Source organism: Pristiophorus japonicus, chromosome 8 (assembly GCF_044704955.1).
Source record: "Pristiophorus japonicus isolate sPriJap1 chromosome 8, sPriJap1.hap1, whole genome shotgun sequence".
NCBI lineage: Eukaryota > Metazoa > Chordata > Chondrichthyes > Pristiophoridae > Pristiophorus > Pristiophorus japonicus.
Window position 1 is genome coordinate 225,914,791 of NC_091984.1, and position 19,627 is coordinate 225,934,417.

The window sequence follows — 19,627 nt, forward strand, 5'->3', positions numbered from 1 at the left end:
ACGTTAGACCACACTTGAAGTACTGCGTACAGTTCTGGTCGCCATATTATTAAAAGGATATAGATGCACCGGCGAGGGTGCAGAGAAGACCCATAAGGATGGTATCAGAAATGCGAGGATATACATATCAGGAAAGGATGAACAGGCTGGGTCTCCTTTCTCTTGAAAGAAGGCTGAGGGGTGGCCTAATAGAGGTCTTTAAAATTAAGAAAGGTTTTGATAAGAGTGTATACAGAGAGATTGTTTCCACAGCTATATAGGGTATTGGTGAGGCCGCACCTGGAATACTGCGTGCAGTTTTGGTTTCCATATTTACAAAAGGATATACTTGCTTTGGAGGCAGTTCAGAGAAGGTTCACTAGGTTGATTTCGGAGATGAGGGGGTTGACTTATGAGGAAAGGTTGAGTAGGTTGGGCCTCTACTCATTGGAATTCAGAAGAATGAGAGGCGATCTTATCGAAATGTATAAGATTATGAGAGGGCTTGACAAGGTGGCTGCAGAGAGGATGTTTCCACTGATAGGGGAGACTAGAACTAGAGGGCATGATCTTAAAATAAGGGGTCGCCCATTTAAAACTGAGGTGAGGAGAAATGTTTTCTCTTGGAGTGTTGTAAATCTGTGGAATTCGCTGCCTCAGAGAGCTGTGGAAGCTGGGACATTGAATAAATTTAAGCCAGAAATAGACAGTTTCTTAAACGATAAGGGAATAAGGGGTTATGGGGAGCGGGCGGGGAAGTGGAGCTGAGTCCATGATCAGATCAGCCATGATCTTATTGAATGGCGGAGCAGGCTCGAGGGGCCGTATGGCCTACTCCTGTTCCTATTTCTTATGTTCTTATCTGCCATGTTTCAGCAGCAGCCAGAAGGGCAGAGCTGGCTGCTGGAAGACAAAGGGTACGTCCTTGCCACCTGGCTCATGACGCCCCTACGCGTAACCCGGACGGAAGTTGACCGGGAATACAACATGTCACACATTGCAACGCGCAGCATAATAGAGAGCACCACTGGCATCTTGAAACAGCATTTCCTATGCCTGGACCATTCCGGAGGCTACTTGCAATATTCCCCTGAGATTGTCGGTCAGTTCACTGTTGTGTGCTGCATAACTTAGCCACCATGAGGCAGTAGCAGCTGGTTGTAGAAGACCCACCTGAGGTGAGAGTGGCTGATGATGAGGAGGAAGATGCAGATGACGAGGAGGAGGAGGAGGCCATGCAACTACCTGAACCCGGAGCACGACGGTGGAGGAGGGCGGGCTGTCGTGCCCCTTTAACGATTGCTCGAGCCTTGCGCCAGCAGCTCATCCGTGAACGCTTTGCTGCCTGAAGGCTCAGCGGCAACTATTCCACATGGACCATGTTTACTATTTGGACCTGTTCCATAATGTGTTGTGTTAATGGAACAAATAATGGAAATGATTCAGTTATAATTTAAAATATAATTTATTCCAAAGTTTAACACTTGTTTGTACTTAGAAACATAGACATATAGAAACTAGGAGCAGGAGTAGGCCATTTGGCCCTTCGAGTCTGCACCGCCATTCAATATGATCATGGCTGATCCTCTGTCTCAACACCATATTCCCGCTTTTTCCCCATACCCCTTGATGCCTTTTGTTTCTAGAAATCTATCTATCACAACTTAACTTTAATAAAAATATTTTTATATCAAACTTTAAAGTTTTCAGTTAAGATCACTTACAAACTTTTAAACTTGTAAATTTACATAACTTACAAAAAACTTTTAATTTGAGAACAGTTACAACAGTAACAACAATAATAACAACAACAGCAGCTGCAAAGAAAGGCTGCACCCCATCTCTCCTCCACCATGTTCTCAGACCGACTGCTGTGCTTGGTCTTGGTGACTCCACCCCTGCCCACCTTTCTCAGGTTGGTCCCGAGCTTATTCTTTCGAGCATCTCGGGTAATACGCACTTCTTGATGGGGGCGTGGGCAGGCAGTAAAGTAGAAGGCCCAGCTTGGGCCTCTTCAGAGGCTGGTCTGGGGATTGGGTGGGAGCGGCAGTTGATTCCGTTAATGGCTGCTGGGTCTGGGCATGTTCCCTTTTATTGCAGCAGCTAACTCCGACATTCCCTCCCTCACGTGCCCTGTCAGAGTCTCAGCTACCTGCAACATTCCCTCCCTCGTGTTCACCGTCAGTGTATGAGCTACCTGCGATATTCCCTCCCTCGTGTTCACCGACAGTGTATGAGCTACCTGCGATATTCCCTCCCTCGTGTTCACCGGCAGTGTATGAGCTACCTGCGATATTCCCTCCCTCGTGTTCACCGACAGTGTATGAGCTACCTGCGATATTCCCTCCCTCATGTTCACCGACAGTGTTTCACTATCTGCAACATTCCCTCCCTCATGTGCACCAACAGCGTATCAGCTGCTTGCACCATTCCCTCCCTCATGTTCATCGACAGAGTATCAACTGCCTGCGACATTCCCTCCCTCATATGCCCGGACAGTGTTTCCATTTCTCGTGAGAGTGTTGTTACATCTCCCGACAGTCCCAATACCTCATCACCCACCCCACTGATGGTGTCCAGGAGTGATCGCATAAGGACAATGCTCCCCACACTCATTGCCATCATCTGAACCACATCGGTTAGATCCTGGACCTCAGGAGAGCGCGGTCGAGCTCGCCGTCCTCTCCTCACCCTGGATGTGGCTCGCTGCATCCCTCTGAGACCCGCAGCCTCGGACTGTGTGAAACCATGGAATGTCCCAACACTCGTACCACTCGGGAAAGGGGCTGGCACCTCAATGGGCAGCACCAGCACCTCCTCCAGACTTCATCCTCCCCCTCCCACTCACCCCCATGCTCTTGGTCTGGGAGGTGGGATTGGAAGATGTTCTCCTCTTCAGGCTCATCCGCGTCTGAATCTTCTTCTCCATCGGCTTCAGCCTCATCAGGGTTGACCTCAAGTTCTGCAACAAATAACAGAACAGACAAATGGTTAGCAGCTGAGGAGGGGGCAGGGTGGGTGGCATGAGTAGACTCACACAGCGCAGGCAGCAGGCTCGTTTGAAGGACCACGATGAATGACAGCACATTGCACCAATCGACGCGCAGCTGACGGAGACATCCCCATGAACCGAAGCATGGCTAGCCCGCGCAGTATTTGACTTTTAAGCAAAGCCAGACTGTGGAATTTGCAGGACTTACCCTCTCCCTCGAGTGTGGGTGCAGCTTGTGCTTTTCTCCAGGCAGGACCCATCAAAGCAGCGGCCCTCTCTTCCAAGAGTGTCAGTGGCTGCAGATTTGCCGGGCCTCCTCCTGTTTGAGTTCTTACCCTTTTGTCGTGTGCCACCTTCCTCTGCAAAGATGAAATATAGCTTTTTAGAGAGGGTGTCTTTCCAATGAATAAATGAAAATATTACTTCCACTAACTACTTGACCAAGGTCCTGCCACTTCTTTTTGCACTGGCCTCCAGACCTCGGGATGGTCACCGTTGCACAGTAATCTTCTGCAAGTTGGTTCCAGCGTTTCTTTATTTCTTTTGGTGAAACCTTTATGTGACCTCTGCTGGTGTCCAGCTCGTGCCATCTGGCCTCAATCACAGTAACTAGTGCCTCCACTTCGTCCTGTGAGAAATTCTTGGCCCTTGAGCCGCGTTGCATCTTGTATTGCTGCTCCGATTTTTCCACTGAGAATTAAAATTCTCACACACAACTGGCTCTTTGAAAATGGCCGAATGCCGAATGGGAGCTGTACTGGGCAAGCGCGCCCATCGCAGTCAGGTAAAAAATGTCCGTTTTTTTTCACGTATGCGCAGTAGCGGGGGCGTCATTTTTTTCGGCGCAGACACTGAGCTCCACCCCGCCTAAGCTAAAGGACAGGCTGCGTGGCGCCAACTTCAAAACTTAGAACGGGGAAACTTGCAAGTTATTTTTTTGGAGTAGTCGGGGCCAAAAAAAAAAAGGGCGAAACTCTGGAAGTAACTGGGGAAAATTGTGCCCGATGTCGGGGTGGACAAGTTGAACTTCTACACTCTGGTTCCTGTTATGTTTTTAATACTGTTATGAATGACTCCACGAGGTCTGGTATTGTACTTGAGCTGTTGTGACCTTATTGTAACTCCAGAGTGAGGCACAAGCATAGTGGGCAGCCTTTTATACTGGGCCCTGCACACCTATGCAGGTGACCCTCAGGTCTCCCACCGCAGTGCCCTCTGGTGGCACACCTTATGTGACTATACAGTTAGTATACACGGTCTACATACACGACAGTTCCTTGTGACCTTTTAAAGATACTTAAAGCACCATTTCTACAATACTGCTGACATACAGAGACACATTGCAAAGCACTTACAGAGCCGAAGGAAAGATGGTGGTTGCTGAGCAGAGGGGAAAAAAAGGAAGGGAGAATGGAAAATTTAGGGAATCGAAGAGACTGGCTTTGAGGAACCTTTTGAAAGCAGAAGGAGGTGACATAGAATCATAGAATAGTACAGCACATAAGGAGGCCATTCGGCCCATCGAGTCTGTACCGGCTCTTTCAAAGAACAATCCAGTCAGTCCCTCTCCCCTGCTCTTTCCTCAGACCCCTGCAATTTTTTCTCCTTCAAGTATTGATCCGTTTGAAGGCTACTATTGAATCTGTGTCCACTACCCTAACAGGCAGTGACTTCCAGATCCTAACCACTCGTTGCGTAAAAATGTTTTGCTTCATGTCGCCTCTGGTCCTTTTGCTAATCACCTTAAATACGAGCATACGAAAAATGACGGACAGGGAAAGACCCTCTGGGTATCCCAGCGAGGTGGAGCGATCTAGGAAGGGAGTTCTAGGGCAGGCGCATACTGACTGAAGTAGCAACCGTTGCAGATGGAGCAGAGACAACAAGAGGTAAGTGGGTGTCAGAGGAGCAGTGGGGAATTGCAGAGATTTATGAGGGGGTGAAGTTCATTATCGCCCCGTTTGCGGGCGGTAACATCTGGGCGGCCCGAAACTTTGTGCCAGGCGCGGAAGTCCCACCCCTCTCGAGAAATTGGTGTTAGTGCCCCCGGAAGGAAGTGAGGCGCCAAATCAAAGCGCTCCACTTCCTTCCTGGAGCGCTAACGGGGCGGACGCCGGAGCAGCGCTACGCACTGGGCCGCGCAGCGCTGCCGTGTCCGAGGGGCTTTTCCCTCAAATAAAGGGAAGGGCCCACGCTGCCGACCCTGTAAAAGAAAAAGGCACTCACTGAGACCCCCAGGGAGCGGGGCTTCCACACGATCAATCCCGATACTCGAGCAGAGTGCCGGGCTGAGCGATCGCGGCCACGACCCCGCGAAGGGACTGCGTGAGGAGCGGTGAGGAAAAGGTAAGTTTTTTTGTGCACTCGGCCTCCTCCCCTTTAATTTCCGCCCCGGTAGTGGCCGGCCCGCCCGATACGGGTCCCTTGCCGCTATCGCTGTTGTCGCCCGTCGCTGCTGCAGGAGGTGAAATCCAGTTTCGGGGCCAGGGCGAAGTATACGACGACGACGACGTCACGATCTCCGGGCGCAGGAGATCGGGGCGCAACGACGTAGCGCCGCCGCTAAACCCCCGGCCAATATGGCGGGAGCCGTTGCCAGTGTCACATAAGAACATAAGAATTAGGAACAGGAGTAGGCCATCTAGCCCCTCGAGCCTGCTCCGCTATTCAACAAGATCATGGCTGATCTGGCCGTGGACTCAGCTCCACTTACCCGCCCGCTCCCCGTAACCCTTAATTCCCTTATTGGTTAAAAATCTATCTATCTGTGACTTGAATACATTCAATGAGCTAGCCTCAACTGCTTCCTTGGGCAGAGAATTCCACAGATTCACAACCCTCTGGGAGAAGAAATTCCTTCTCAACTCAGTTTTAAATTGGCTCCCCCATATTTTGAGGCTGTGCCCCCTAGTTCTAGTCTCCCCGACCAGTGGAAACAACCTCTCTGCCTCTATCACGCTTGGGCGGTAAGGCATTGACACCTGACAGGAGACGCAATCTCTAGCCCGTAGAAGGTCAATGACGTGGATGGGCAAGGGCATGGAGGGATTTGAAAGATCGCATGAGGATCTTCAAGTTAATTTACTGGAAAAGCCAGTGGGGCTTCAAGAAGATGCAATGATGGGGGTGTAGGACGTTGTGTGGGTGAGAAGTGGATTTTGGTGAGTTGCTATATATGTAGGATCTTGGGAGGGTGTGGTGGAAAAGCGATAAGGGAGACCTTATTGAAGTGTATAAAATTATGAGGGGCCTAGATAGAGTGGATAGGAAGGACATATTTCGCTTAGCAGAGGGGTCAACAACCAGGGGGCATAGATTTAAAGTAATTGGTCGGAGTTTAAAGGGGATTTGAGGGGAATTTTTTTTTACCCAGAGGGTGGTGGGGGTTTGGAACTCACTGCCTGAAGGGATGGTAGAGGCAGAAACCCTCACCACATTTAAAAAGTGCCTGGATGTGCGCCTGAAGTGCTGTAACCTGCAGGGCTACGGACCGAGAGCTGGAAAGTGGGATTAGGCTTGGGTAGCTCTTGGTCGGCAGGTGCCGACACGATGGGCCGAGATGGCCTCCTTCTTTGCTGTAAATTTCAAGTACTGTTCAAATGAAGGTTTCTTTTCCACATCTGCTTCAGTGCCAGGACTACTTTACCCCCTCTGCTACTTCACTGAACTTCACTCTATCTCACTGTTGCTGAAACTGGCCGTTGTGAAACTGAAGCAAATGTGGAAAAGAAACCTTAATTTGAACAGTAACTTGAAAGCTCCACATCACCGAACACAGCCCGAGGCAGCCGGTGGAGTCAATGCCAGAGGCATGTGTTGGTGCCTCTGGGAAGTGAAGGCGATTTCTTTTGTTTTTTTTTGCCAAGAAAACTTGGTTCATTCCCGGCAGTTAGAGCGTGCAGCAACAGCCTTGGGATTGATGGAGGAAGGTGAAAGGTTAACGCTGACTGTAGAAGCTAACAAGCCAGCCAGCGAGCTGGATGTTTCAGCGTGCCAATGTGTTTTACTGCGGAGAACTAGGAAGCTGATCATTGGCCTGATTTCCTCCCCCCCCCCCCACCTCCTCCGCGAGCTGCCAATCCCAGCTTTGTTTATCTGAATGTTGGGATGTTGATGCCTTCTCCAGAGGACCACTATGATGTTCCAGATCGAGCAGGTCACCTCATATTTGCAGGTAGGTCAATCTTTGATGTGCGATAACACGTCCGAACCTAGAAAGGTTGCTTCCACTGAGTGAGCTGCCGCAGGTGGGGCTCCAACACTTCTCTCTTTCACCAGCCGATCTCCAGAAGATCTCGGTGAAGACTGGTTTCTGAAGAGCCTGACGGAAAATGTTTGTTTTTGATTGTATTTTTACAAACATTCAACTTGTGCTCCATTTACATTACGGGACTGGACAGGTTAGATGCAGGAAGAATGTTTCCGATGTTGGGGAAGTCCAGAACCAGGGGTCACAGTTTAAGGATAAGGGGTAAGCCAATTAGGACCGAGATGAGGAGAAACTTCTTCACTCAGAGAATTGTGAACCTGTGGAATTCTCTACCACAGAAAGTTGTTGAGGCCAGTTCGTTAGATATATTCAAAAGGGAGTTAGATGTGGCCCTTACGGCTAAAGAGATCAGGGGGTATGGAGAGAAAGCAGGAATGGGGTACTGAAATTGAATGACCAGCCATGATCTTATTGAATGGTGGTGCAGCCTCGAAGGGCTGAATGGCCTATTCCTGCACCTATTTTCTATGTTTCTATGGTGTTACCGTGATACAGAGCACTGATCCTGGGTGGGCAGGTTGCCGCCATTTTGTGGCCATTGGCGGGCTTGAGTGGTTGAGCCCACCTGCACAGACCGGTGTTGTGATTCTCTCGCTCTCTGTCCATGTGCAGACCTTCCCTGTCATTCAGTAAAATATTGTAATCAGAAAGTGGTGATACACCATGCTTTCACAAACAATTGCACGCATACAGCTGTTTGCACATTGCTCTGGAGCTGAGGAACCTATCCGCCAATGTAATTCTGGGATGGGGGCGGGAGATTGTCCTACAAGGAGAGATTGAGTGGATTAGGCCTATATCCTCTAGAGTTTAGAACATAAGAACATAACATCAGAAATAAGGGGCTCAATTTTGCCCAACCCCTTTCTTTGGCGCATTGTGAAGTGGGGGACGGAGCAACAGGCCAGCGCTGAAAACTGCCGGCACCTGCGCGCATGCGCAGTGAAGTCTGCGCGCATGCTCCTGTCCTCCCAGCATGTCCTGCGGACTGTGAGCAGGACCCGATGCTCGCAGACCCTATCCCCAGCCAAAGGGACGCTCGATGTTTGCCGCACCCTATCCCCGGCTGAGTGGCCTCCCGCACCATCCGGCCGGCCGGCCCGATGACTTCCCGGGCCGAGATAGGACTTCAGTTTTATTTTTTATTCATTGATGGTTGTGAGTTTTGATTTGGGGGGGGGGGGGTGGGGGTGGGTAGAAGGAGAGCTTTTGGGGGGGTGGAGGGGGGAGAAAGAGTGTTTGAGGCCGGGGGGGGGGGGGGGGGGGGACTTTTTAAAAAAAAAACTTGATTTTGGCATATAGGTAGGACTTCTATTTTTTATTTGTAACTGATTGATATTACTTTTGTGGTTTGTGGTTTGTTTAGTGCTTTGTAAGTCTTGGTGCTTTAATTGTACTAACCTGCGCCGATTTCTTAACTTCCCGCAATGTTTTTCAGAGCTGGCCATATACGCTGACCTAAGTCGATTTGGAGTAAGTTTTAGCTGGCCAAAGTGGCATAAATGGCCAAAACAGGTGTAAGTGTCTGGGAACGCCCCCTTTTGAAAAAAAAAACTCAACCAAAAAAATCTTTTTGGGGACAGTGCAGGAAAGTGGAGTTGAGGTCGAAGATCAGCTATGATCTTATTGAATGACGGAGCAGGCTCGAGGGGCCGAATGTAAACTAATTGGCCATTCACAGCACTGGGAGCCTAAGGCAATATTGCAGCCCTGCTTCTTGTTGCTGTTAGGCAATACAAATAAGCCGTGAGTTAGTTCTATCATCGAGAACTCTTTGGTATGCAACACAGATGGAGATGTAAACAGAAAATAGCTGTCTAGGGAAACATTTAGTCAAAACCTAAATATTGGTTGATTTTTTTTTGTTTTGTTTCTTTTTCCGTGATCTTGGGACATGGGCGACACTGGCCAAGCTCTGTTTTTGGCTCATCTCTAAGTTCCTTGATGGCAAGAAGGGTCAACCACACAGTGTGGACCTGGTGTCCCATGTAGGCCAGACTGGCAGGAGTGACAGGTCCCCTTCTCTGACAGACATTAGTGAACCAGTTGGGATTTTACAACAATCTTTCAAGGCCATTGTCTGGTGTTGGCTCATAAAGTGCTAAAGTGTTTTTTTTAAGTTCAGCTTCACAACTTTCCGATGGTGGGAACCCAAGGGCTGTTTGTCCAGTAACGTACCATGTAGGCTGCTGCAACACCTGTGCTGTTATAAGGATGATTATGATGGCTCCACTTATATTTTTGCTCCTTCGCACTTGCTGCTACCTAACGTTACGATGACTTCCATGTTCCAGAGGAAGAGTGGAAAATGCGTCATGAATGCATGTTGATGGAAATGGAGTTTTTCCGGAAACGTGTCCGGACGTTTGAGGAAAGGCTCGAGTCAGAATTACAGAACAGAAAGGAACTGGAACAAAAGGTACAGGACCTGGATTCTCAGGGGACAAGTTATCGGCCTGGACATTCCCCAAGGGTTCGCGTGGTCTCCCGCCATTCTCAGCTGTTTTGCTGATTCTTTGGGCGGGGGGTTCTGTCAAAGGGAAATTAGGAGGACCCCCTCAGAATTTCTAGACCATTGGCTGAAAAAGGACATGGTCAGGCACTTTATCCCCCATTTTATTTTGAACGTTTTGAGAAGTCACTGGGGTCTAAAAATTCGTTTGCGTAGTGCCACCCATTAGCGCCCGAGAGGGGCATTAACGGGCCGCTAAGCGCTTGCCGCAAACCTCGGTTAGCGCTGTGCACTCTAGCGCCACCCACTTGGTGACGTCACAAGTGTGCGGTGTGACGTTAGAGGCGCAATCCCGAACTTCACTCCTTTCGCCTGCCATGGCGCCCGGAGCTGTTACCGACAGGGGAAGAGCGGGCGTTCCCTGGAAGCTCCCGGGGCGATATTATAACGCAGGAGCCGATGGGTGTTGAGTGTAAAATCTCCTAACATTGCTGTGATCCTGTGAGCTCTGACATACTGCTGCTGATGGTTCCAACGCTCCCTTCAAGTTTCTCATTTTTCGGGGGCTCCAGCCGACCTCCCCTTTCGGCGCTGGGATGCCGGTTTCCTGGCGGCAGAACTTCATTACCCCCGCAGCGCTAGCGCCCCAAGAGTAGCGTGGAACACTTCCCTTAGTGCTACACTCCCCTCAAACCGGGCTACAATGAATTTTTAGCCCTGGGTGTTACCAGGCTGGTAAAATCACCAGGAAAAATATGTGGGAGGGATTAAACTACAATGGAGCCTCCATAATGAAGGACTCCCCCCTCCAGTGGGTGATGGAATTATATTACCTTAAGTGCACACCAAAATCCCCCAGAGGTTTGAGCGTGACTGCCATTTTGGATTATCGTATGGTATTGGCACTCGTGAGCAGCGTGTACAAAAACAACTTATTCAGGTTTGCCCGTCACCCTTGGTTTTCATTTTTATTTTTGGCCTCGTCAGCTTACAGATCTTCAGGGAAGTTATGAGAGCGCCAAGTGGAATGTTCAGCAACTGAGGAGAAAGGGCAAGTGTTTGACGTCCGAGTTGGAGGACACCAGGGTGCTGATGGAGAGTCAACAGAGCCGGAATCACGAGCTGGAGAAGAAACAAAGAAGGTAGGCTAAAACCTCCTCCGAGCAAGGTCCGTGTTATTAAAACAGGAAATGCTGGAAACACTCAACGGGTCAGGCAGCGTCCGTGGAGAGAGAAACAGAGTTAACGGTTCGGGTCGGTGACCCTTCGTCAGAACTGTAAAAGTTCGAGATGTAACAGATTCTTAAGGAAGTGCAGGGGGCAGGGAAAGGGGGGAGGGGAGGAACGAACGAAAGGGAAGGTCCGTGATAGGGTGGAAGGCAGGGGAGATTTGAGAGACAAAGGGGAGGATGGGCAAAAATGAGATGGTAACGGCAGAAGTTAGGAAACAAAAGATGAGAGTGGCGGAATGATCACCAGCTGCCATGAGAATGAGAGACAGTTGCTGAGGAAAGAGTTGTGGCTGTGAAAGTGAGTTTTGGCAGATACTTGATCAAACACGAGAAGGAAAACAGAAAGCAATGAGGATGAACAAGGTAAAAGAGACAAACGGAAATTCAATTTGAGGGAAGAGCAGAACCTCTTCAAGGTGGGCATTCCCATTGCTTGGCTGATGATCTGATTCTGTATTTTTCTTTCAGTATGTTACTTGGCGCCGATGTGAGTTCGGTGACGGGCTTTGTCCCTCCGACACACCTTGCTTGGCCAGCTCCCCGGGCAGCAGCAGGTGCACAGCAGTCTGGATCTCCCGGGAACTGATGGTCAAACGCTGGATGAACCTGCTTCGTCATGTGTTAGATGTAGATCGAGTAACTCTCCTTCCTTGACCTTCTCCGCTTCTAATCTGATTAGGACGTGTCCAGGAATATGATTTGATGATGCCTGTTGCTCTGAATCAGAAGGTTGTGGGTTCAAGCCCCACTCTAGGGACGTGAGCATAAAATTCAAGCCTGACACTCGAGTGCAGTGCTGAGGGAGTGCTGCACTGTTGGAGGTGCTGTCTTTCAAATGAGACGTTAAACCGAGGCCCCGTATGCCCTCTCAGGTGGACATAAAAGATCCCATGGTACTATTTTTCGAAGAAGAGCAGGGGAGTTAACCCCGGTGTCCTGGGCCAATATCTATCCCTCAATCAACATAACAAAAACAGATTATCTGATCATTATCACATTGCTGTTTGTGGGAGCTTGCTGTGTGCAAAATGGCTGCCGCGTTTCCTACATTACAACAGTGACTACACTCCAAAAGTACTTCATTGGCTGCAAAGCACTTTGAGACGTCCGTGAAAGGTTCTATATAAATGCAAGTCTTTTGTTTAAACTTTGTTATCAATGAGATGGAAATCCTAGTCAGCCTAAATGGGCTTAAAATGAATAATTTCCAAGGGTTAAATGGCATTTATCCCAGATTGCTGAGAGACGAGGGAACAAATTTATGAAGCACTGATAATCATTGGACAGATGGACAAGCCAGTTGATTGGCGTCAGGCTCCATAATCAATAAAAGGGCAATAAAAAAGACACAGGCAACTACAGTCCTATTAGTCTTCCATGTAAAACAAAACCAGAGATGGGACAGCGTCAATGGTGCATTATGTCCCAATGTTAGGGAGGGTTTGCTCCTTGGTCAGTATCCAGAGGGACCTGATGGAAAGAACTTGTGTCGTCAACTTGATGATGTACATACAACCTACCTCAGAAGGCACTCCTCACTGATCCATTATTTTGCATTTCCCACAACAGTCACCCTGTAGCATTTCTGAGCGCAGTCAGTGCCTGTTGCTTTAAGCTCATGCTCACGAGGAACTGGGCTGAGATGGCCCAATATCTAGGACTGGTTAGGCTGGGCTACATTTGAACAACAGCCCTCAAAGAGACAAAGGCCAATGACTTTCGCACTGAGCTGCCTCGTTTCCTACATTACAACAGTGACTACACTCCAAAAAATAATTCATTGGCTGTAAAGCGTTTTGAGATGTCTGGTGGTCATGAAAGACGCTATATAAATCCAAGTCTTTCTTTCTTATTCTGGTTCCCCTATATTCTTAATCATTAACCGAGTTCACAACTGCATTAGTATATTAATAATCATATAATAGAGACCGTTTGGTTACCATTATTATAAGAACATAAGAAATAAGAAATGTTGTTTTCGTTCTGCATTGGGTACCCACACCATGCATTGCTCCTTTGATAAACATGGTAGACTAGTGACCCACTCTTGGCACATCGTTGTTTCTCTTCCATTATGTGGCCAGGAGTTGGAATTATTTTCTACTTTACACATAGATAGCGCTAACCATTTGCCAGTACCATAGGAGCCAATTTGCTTGCCATTTCTAGATATACAGAAGCAGTATTATTAATTCTACTTCATTCCACGACATTGCTGTTTTCCTCTATTATACGCAGAGTCTTTATAACCAGACTGCTGGAAAATATATCGGCAAAATATCTGAAGTTATTCGACCTTGATAGAAAAAAAGAATTTCCAGTTATATAGCATCTTTCACAATCTTAGGACTACCCGTCGCACTTTACAGTGAAGTGTAGCCATTATCGTAATGTAGGGAAGTGTGGCGACCAATTGCGCTCGGTTCGGTTCCCACAAACAGCAGTGAGATACATGAACAATTAAACTGTTCTGGTGGTGCTGGTTGAGAGATAAATGCAGGACAGGAGACAAGGAGAGCGTCCCCTGCTCTTATTCGAATAATGTTATGGGATATTTTGTGTCCACTTGAGAGAGCAGGCAGGACTTCCGTTTTCCAGTGCCACCATTCCCTCGGCACTGAACTGGAGTGTCGGCCGAGGTTATGTTCGCAAGTCCTGGAGTGGTGCTTGAACCGGCGACCTTTTGACTTGAGGTGAGACTGCTCTCACTGATCCAAGGCTGACACCAGATAGATAGTATCACCAGACTATTTCCCAAATGAAGAAATGTTTGACAAAAATAAAACCAATACTGGCAATTGGTCAACCAGCTAGTGAAACCAGACCAATCTCTGCAGCGTGGCAATTGACTATTTAAGACTTTTTTTGAATGAATTTCGGGGTGAGGGATGTTAACAGTGGGATGCTAAATACTTTCCTTCCAGGAACCAATGTGAACATCAAGCACACCCCCAATCCAACATTGCACAGTTAGACGCACAGCAAAACTGCTACCCTTCCCTTGCTCCAAGAACAGCCCTGAGCCCTAATCTGAGAAAACCACTCCCTACTGTGCTACTGTGACATTTGTGCATTCCCTTAGAATCAAGGGAACCGAACCTCACCGCCCGCTACGGCCGAGTTTTTTGGGCGGTCTCCTCTGGGTGCCATTTTCCACTCGGCCTCCCGCCGGCAGGAGGGGAGCACCGTTGGGAACCGCCCGCTGACGGCCGCTAGTGCGCAAGGCGCTAAGTGACCTCCCGCCCGCCGAGCTGCCAGTTTGCTCCGGGCGGGAGTCAGCGGCAGCAGGGGGAAGGACCGTCACGTGGAGGCAGGTCTAACCCCAACGGTAAGTATAAAGACCTGCAAAAAAAAGGCTAGTGAACATCTTTCATTTATTTTTCTTGCAGCGATTCATCTGGATGGGATCCCCTGAATGTTTTCCGGTGATTTTTTTTTTTCCCTGTGCAAATTTTAATTTTTATTTGTTCCTCCCCCTCCCTGGGCCCGACTCAAATCCTCGCCGGCACTTTGGCGAGGATCGCATGTGCCGCCGAGATTGGGAGCTCCCACCTGCTACCGCCCAGATTCACAGCGTAAGTCCTTTTTTTTGCCGCCGGATGGTCTTTGCAGATTTTTTGGAGGTATCTCCCGGCCAAAGTATCGCCAGGTCTCTCGGTGGTCCTTTGGGCTTAGCTTTGACCAAGTTCGGGCCCATAGAATCATAGAAATTCACAGCATGGAAGGAGGCCATTTTGGCCCATCATGTCCGCGCCGGCCGACAAAGAGCTACCCAGCCTAATCCCACTGTCCAACTCTTGATCCATAGCCCTGCAAGTTATGGCACTTCAAGTGCACATCCAAGTACTTTTTAAATGTGGTGAGGGTTTCTGCCTCTACCACCCTTTCAGGCAGTGAGTTCCAGACCCCACCACCCTCTGGGTGAAAAGATTCCCCCTCAAATCCCCGCTAAACCGCCTACCAATTACTTTAAATCTATGCCCCCTGGTTGTTAACCCCTCTGCTAAGGGAAATAGGTCCTTCCTATCCACTCGATCCAGGCCCCTCATAATTTTATACACCTCAATAAGATCTCCCCTCAGCCTCCTCTGTTCCAAAGAAAACAACCCCAGCCTATCCAATCTTTGCTCGTAGCTAAAATTCTCCACTCCCAGCAACATCCTGGTAAATCTCCTCTCTACCCTCTCCAGTGTTATCACATCCTTCCTGTAATGTGGTGACCAGCACTGCACACAGTACTCCAGCTGTGGCCGAGTGTTTTATACAGTTCAAGCATAACCTCCCTGCTCTTGTGTATTATGCCTCAGCTAATAAAGGCAAATATGCCTTAACCACCTTCTCGAGCCTTCCAGTGGATTTTCTGAGCAGATGAAGACTTAACACAACTGTCTGACATTTCTCTGCTCCCTATTTTGTTGGAGGCATGAAGATAATTGTAATGATCGGGGTAACCCCGTCTTTAAAATAATTGACCGAGGAATGTCAAATGAATACAGTAAGTGTTTGCCTGGTAATATCACAAACTGTTATTTTTATGTTTCTATCCATTTATTTTAAAGTGAGTTACCTCAGAAAAGGCAGGTGGGTGGAAGAATACATTCATCCATTGCCACTGTGACATTGTCAACAGAACAGGTGGCTTGGCTTGTGAGAGGAGAATGAGCTTCAATTCATTGAAAGTGGTGCCATTTTGGAGAAGATGGTGTTGCTTCTGGTTTGAGGTAGTAATTGGTGGTTAGTACTGTTAAACCTAGTCCTTTTCCTCATCTCGTTCATGGATGGTTTGTGGCTCTGATGACCAACAGGACTTTAATGAAAAGCTCAGCCATAATTCACTGTCCGCTCCACTCCCACTCTGACCTTTCCGTCTTCGACCTCTTAAACTGTTCCCATGAAACTCAACGCAAGCTTGAGGAAAGCAATCTCATCTTTCGACTAGGCACTTTACAGCCTTCTGGACTCAACATCGAGTTCAACAATTTCAAACCATGACCTCTGCCCCTATTTTTTTTCTGTTTTTATTTCTCTTTCTCTGATTCTGCCATCTCCATTTATACCCTATCTAGACTCATGTTTTGTTTCTTAACTTATCCCATTAACATTTCTTTTTGCCTGGCACCACCATCCCTTTTGTCTCTTAATCTCTCCTGCCTTCCACCCTATCCACACATCTTCCCTTTTGTTCTTTCCTTCCCTCCTCTCTTTCCCCGCCTCTGCACTCGCTTAAAGACCTGTTACATCTCTAACTTTTTCCACTTCTGACGAAGGGTCATCGACCTGAAACGTTAACCTGTTTCTCTCTTCACAGAGGCTGCCTGACCCGCTGAGCATTTCCAGCATTTTCAGTTTTTATTTCAGATTTCCAACAACCACCGTATTTTTCGTTTGCTTAATTATTGTCGTTGTATTTATTCTGTTTCTGTTTCATTTTCACTGACCAGGTTTGACAAGAAACTGGCTCACGGTCTTGGGGAGGCCGCCTTTGAGAAGACCCTGCGGGAGAAGGTGTTACAGGAAAGCCAAATGTTGAGGACAGAACTTTATCGGACACAGCAGAACCTGCAGGTAAGGCACAGATTACACTCTGATTCTTGTGATAGCTACGGATCACCATGAGTGGGCAGAATGCAAATGTACATGCCATCCGAGTATATGCAACTCTTGGTTGAACAGCATCTTTCTAGCTGCTAAAAGTTGTACTTCCTTTGTCCTTCATTTGTTGAGGAATTTTTCTCCTCTTCCCCTTCCCTTCCTTGGGTCTCCATGTGCAATCACTAGTCAAGAGGCTGGACAGGACCTCCAACACACTGCTGCTCAGAAACAGGCCACTAGAAAAAGGTATGAGAAATAAGCTCCGAGTTATTGCCTCAGAGTTTCCCTCCTTCCTCGGAAGAGATCCTTGGCTTCCACTTGCCGCGGCTGAAGTGCGTAAAAGAGGGGGAGAAAATGGCAGACTGTGACATGGTGCAGTGGTCGTTGATGTGTGCCACCCATGCACTTGTTACAGTGCCTCAGCCTCAGATTGCTAACTTACAAGAGTGACATGAGCAGCGGTGAAATACAGCCCCCGCCACTTGCACTGTCCACACTTATCACAGGCGGCAGCTTTTTTCAGACAGCTTATATCAGATTGCGCTAACCATTTGCTAGTACAGGTACAACGTCCTGAATCCGGAAACCTCGGATTTTTCCGGATTTTGGAGAAGAAATCCGACATCCCGAATCCTGAAACCCCTGTGTCGCCTTTTGGGTATTTCTGGATTTCGGAGACAATCCAACGTCCCGAATCCGGAAACCTTAAGGCCAGGCCGGGCCACGCCGGTTTGCGTATTTTTCTGGATTTATCTTTGAAAAGGTATGTACAGCTTAAAATGTACTTAAAATATGAAAAGGAACATACTCAAAGCATGAAATATAATAAATAAAGGCTTTTATTTTGTAAACAGTAGAGGTATGAAATATAATACAGATACCCAGTAATGTATAAAGTAATATTCTTCCTTCCTGTGATCCACTTTATAAGTAAGCTGCACAGAAACAGGTGCAGGTTACAATTGGCTGGAGGTTGTGCTTGAGGTAGAGGGCTCCGCTTTGATGTCTGGGGCTGAAGATGGGCCAGCAATAGGATTTTCAAATGCAGAAATTGCTGATATAGTTCCAGGCTGAAGATCTTGGGCACTCTGCTGCGATACCCTTTGAAACATATCGATTAATTTTAATTGTTTAAGTAGTTTGGGCTTTTCTTTGATTCATTTTCCTCGAATTTTATACACCTTCATTATTTCCCCTTCACTTATGCGGTTTCGTTGCTGTAGGGTGTTAATTAATTCTTGACAAAGATTGATTGCTCTGCCAATGGACACTTTTTCGACTTGATTATCAACATCAGCATTGTCATCCTTTCATCCTTTTCCTCTGGATGCAAAACCATGCCCACAATTTCTTCATCTGTCACTGGATGCACAACGGGAGCATCATTGTCTATGTCCATGACTTCTGTCAAATGGTCTTCATTCAATTCTAGTGCAGCTTCTCACGTCAGCCCTTTTGCGTATTCTAAAAGTTCAGCAATCGTTTCCTTCTCTATGGACACGTGAAAGCCTTCAAAGTCATCAACAGCATCGTCGTCATCTTCACTAAACATAGTTGCTGGCCAGAGGTTATGCCAAGCATTGGCCAAGGTACCTCATTCCACGCATCCACAGCTGCCCATATGGCGTCCTTCACAGAGAAACCTTTTGAGAACGTTGTTATCTCCATACCTCTGTTCCCTACACTAAGCAAATACCTCATGCTTTTGTTTTTGTAGAGACACTTCATTGATCTCAAAATTCCTTGGTCCATTGGCTGTACCAGTGATGTTACATTGGGAGGTAATAAGATTCCATTGACATCCTTTATTAAGTTCAGCATTAGGATATGCTGAGCAATTATCGAGCAGCAAGTATATTTAGCAGTTTTCTTCAAGGCCAGCTGTTCTACAATGAGCACACGCCAGGGGAACAAAATGCTTCTCAAACCAGTTCAAAAAGATTACCCTGGTTACCCATGCTCTCTTATTAGCATAATAATGCACTGGGAATACTCTCACGCCCTTGAATCATCTTGGACACTAGCTTCTCCCAATGGCCATAAGCTTACACTTACGTGTCCCAGCCGCATTTGCACAAGCAAGAACAGTCAGTCTATCTTTGGCGTCCTTTACACTCGCTGGCTGCGATTCTTCTGCTGTTGCTAATGTCTTTCTCGGTGTATAGCGGCAAAACATTGCTGCTTCATCAGCCTTGTACATTTGCTCAGCCGAAAGGTTTTCATCAGCAATTAGTTGAACAAGCTCATCGATATAACCTTCAGCTGCCTCATGATCTGCTGAGACTTTTTCACCACACACTTTCAATTGCCTATGCCACGGCGCCTTTGAAATTTGGTTAGCCAACCTGAAGAGTACTCGAATGGAGTTTCAATCTCCAGCTCTGCGTGGAATATCTTGGCTTGTTGCATCACCATCGGGCCAGACAAAGGAACCTTTACACTCCTCCTCTGTCGCCACCACTCCATCATTACTCTATCCAACTCATCACTTTTAGGCTTATGCATAGGCTTTTGACAAGGTCCCGCACAAGAGATTGGTGTGCAAAATTAAAGCCCATGGTATTGGGGGTAATGTACTGACGTGGATAGAGACCTGGTTGGCAGACAAGAAGCAGAGAGTCGGGATAAACGAGTCCTTTTCAGAATGGCAGGCAGTGACTAGTGGAGTGCCGCAGGGCTCAGTGCTGGGACCCCCAGCTCTTTACAATATACATCAATGATTTAGATGAAGGAATTGAGTGTAATATCTCCAAGTTTGCAGATGACACTAAACTGGGTGGCGGTGTGAGCTGTGAGGAGGACGCTAAGAAGGCTGCAGGGTGACTTGGACAGGTTAGGTGAGTGGGCAAATGCATGGCAGATGCAGTATAATGTGGATAAATGTGAGGTTATCCACTTTGGTGGCAAAAACTCGAAGGCAGAATATTATTTGAGTGGCGGCAGATTAGGAAAAGGGGAGGTGCAACGAGACCTGGGTGTCATTGTACATCAGTCATTGAAAGGTGGCATGCAGGTACAGCAGGCGGTGAAGAAGGCAAATGGCATGTTGGCCTTCATAGCTAGGGGATTTGAGCATAGGAGCAGGGAGATCTTACTGCAGTTGTACAGGG

The 19,627-nt window shown here is 47.7% G+C and overlaps 1 protein-coding gene across 7 annotated transcripts in view; it reads left to right on the forward strand.

Moving 5' to 3' along the window:
• The window catches only part of LOC139269044 (unconventional myosin-XVIIIb-like), a 452,517-nt gene that overhangs the window by 293,050 nt on the left and 139,840 nt on the right, over nt 1-19,627 (forward strand). For all 7 annotated transcript variants that reach the window (XM_070888021.1, XM_070888023.1, XM_070888024.1 and 4 more), the window contains 3 exons: nt 9,536-9,660; nt 10,681-10,835; nt 16,367-16,490. In XM_070888021.1, the coding sequence (XP_070744122.1) occupies nt 9,536-9,660; nt 10,681-10,835; nt 16,367-16,490 (404 nt within the window). The remainder of the gene's footprint in view (nt 1-9,535; nt 9,661-10,680; nt 10,836-16,366; nt 16,491-19,627) is intronic.